General features: G+C 47.0%; 1 protein-coding gene across 1 annotated transcript in view; it reads left to right on the top strand.

The window, feature by feature from the left end:
- LOC119587310 (glycine-rich cell wall structural protein 1-like) overlaps positions 1 to 1,358 on the top strand; it is a 1,850-nt gene extending 492 nt beyond the window's left edge. Inside the window, exon 2 of the mRNA XM_037936061.1 lies at positions 43 to 1,358. Coding sequence (XP_037791989.1) covers positions 43 to 1,188 — 1,146 coding nt within the window. The 3' untranslated portion in view covers positions 1,189 to 1,358. The remainder of the gene's footprint in view (positions 1 to 42) is intronic.
- The last annotated feature ends 118 nt before the right edge of the window (positions 1,359 to 1,476 follow it).

Genomic DNA, 1,476 nt, shown 5'->3' with positions numbered 1-1,476 from the left:
AACATGCTATTCAGCTGGATGATTCAAGGCATATCTTTTCAGATCACTATTACATTACTCATATCTGGAAACTATGCTATTCCTGATGGGTATGGAGCTACAGGTGGTTTCTCTGGCAGCGGAAGCTTCGCTAGCGGAGGAAGTTTTGCTGGTGGAGGTGGATTTTCTGGTGGAGGACATGTCTCAAGTGGAATAGCATCTAGCGGAGGAGGATTTTCTGGTGGAGGACGAGTCTCAAGTGGAATAGCATCTAGCGGAGGAGGATTCTCTAGTGGAGGAAGAGCCTCTGGCGGAGGAGGATTCTCAAGTAGAGGACAAGTTTCCAGTGGAGGCGCATTCTTCGGTGCGGGAGGATTCTCTGGTGGACAATTATCTAGTGGAGGAGGATTCTCAAGTGGAAGAGGATTTCTTAGTGGAGGAGGATTTTCTGGATCTGGAGGCTGCAGCAGTGGAACCGTCCTGCATGTAGATGGATCCTGCGTCACCCCCGAAGTTACAAGAAGTGTTTACGTGTACGACGCTCCTGCACAGCCCTTAGTTCCTAGTGGGCCACCACCAAGAATTCCACCACCAAGGGTAGATCACAATATCGTCTTTGTGCGTGTTCCTGAAAAAGGTCCCGGTCCTGAGCCCATTGTTATACCTCCGCCACAGCAGGAAAATATTATATACGTGCTCAACAAGAATGAAGGAGAAGGAGGACAGCGAGTTATCGAGGTACCAGCTCCTCCTTCTTCTGAACCCGAGGTGTTCTTCGTCAACTATGCTGACGGGGAAAATCCTCAACTCCCAATTGGTGTGGATCTCCAAACTGCTCTCCAAGCTGCAGCCAACGGAGGAGGACAAGTCGTCGGTGGCGCCGGAGGTGCTGGAGGAATTGGAGTTGGACTGGGTAGTAGTGGAGGCTTTGGAAATGGCCTTGAAGCCAGTGGAGGTTTTGGCGGAACGAGGGGTGGATTTGTCGGAAGTGGGTTTGGTGCCAGTGGAGCATTTGGTGGAACAGGAGGTGGATTTAGCGGAAGTGGAGGGGTTGGTGGAGGTTCAGGAGGAGGTGGTTTTGGGAATGGAGTAAGTCAATCAGGTGGAGGATTCGTTGGCGGCTTCGGAGACAGTGGAGAAGTTGTTTTCACCGGAGAGTTAGGAGGGGGTCTAGTTAGCGCTCCCGCGTCCACTTACAGTACTCCCTAATGTAGTATGTGGTTCAGTAGGCACCAGTGGTTCCTAAGGCCTGCTACTCCATATTACTCCTTAATAGGTTTTTAGAAAGGCATATACTATGTATATTACTTAATACGTTATATTTTGTTGAATATGCTGTTATTACTGTTACTGTTTATAGTTTTGTGAATAAATTTGTCAATGAGGTTGTTACACCTTCTTATAATTCATCAACTTATGACGGATACATTTTATTCTTTATATTACATTATATAACTTAATAATGCTAATATAAGCATATATCACCAGATTACATAG

Source organism: Penaeus monodon, chromosome 22 (genome assembly GCF_015228065.2).
Source record: "Penaeus monodon isolate SGIC_2016 chromosome 22, NSTDA_Pmon_1, whole genome shotgun sequence".
Lineage (NCBI taxonomy): Eukaryota > Metazoa > Arthropoda > Malacostraca > Decapoda > Penaeidae > Penaeus > Penaeus monodon.
The sequence above is the reverse complement of the archived record's forward strand: the minus strand, read 5'-3'. Positions and strand labels throughout refer to the sequence as shown.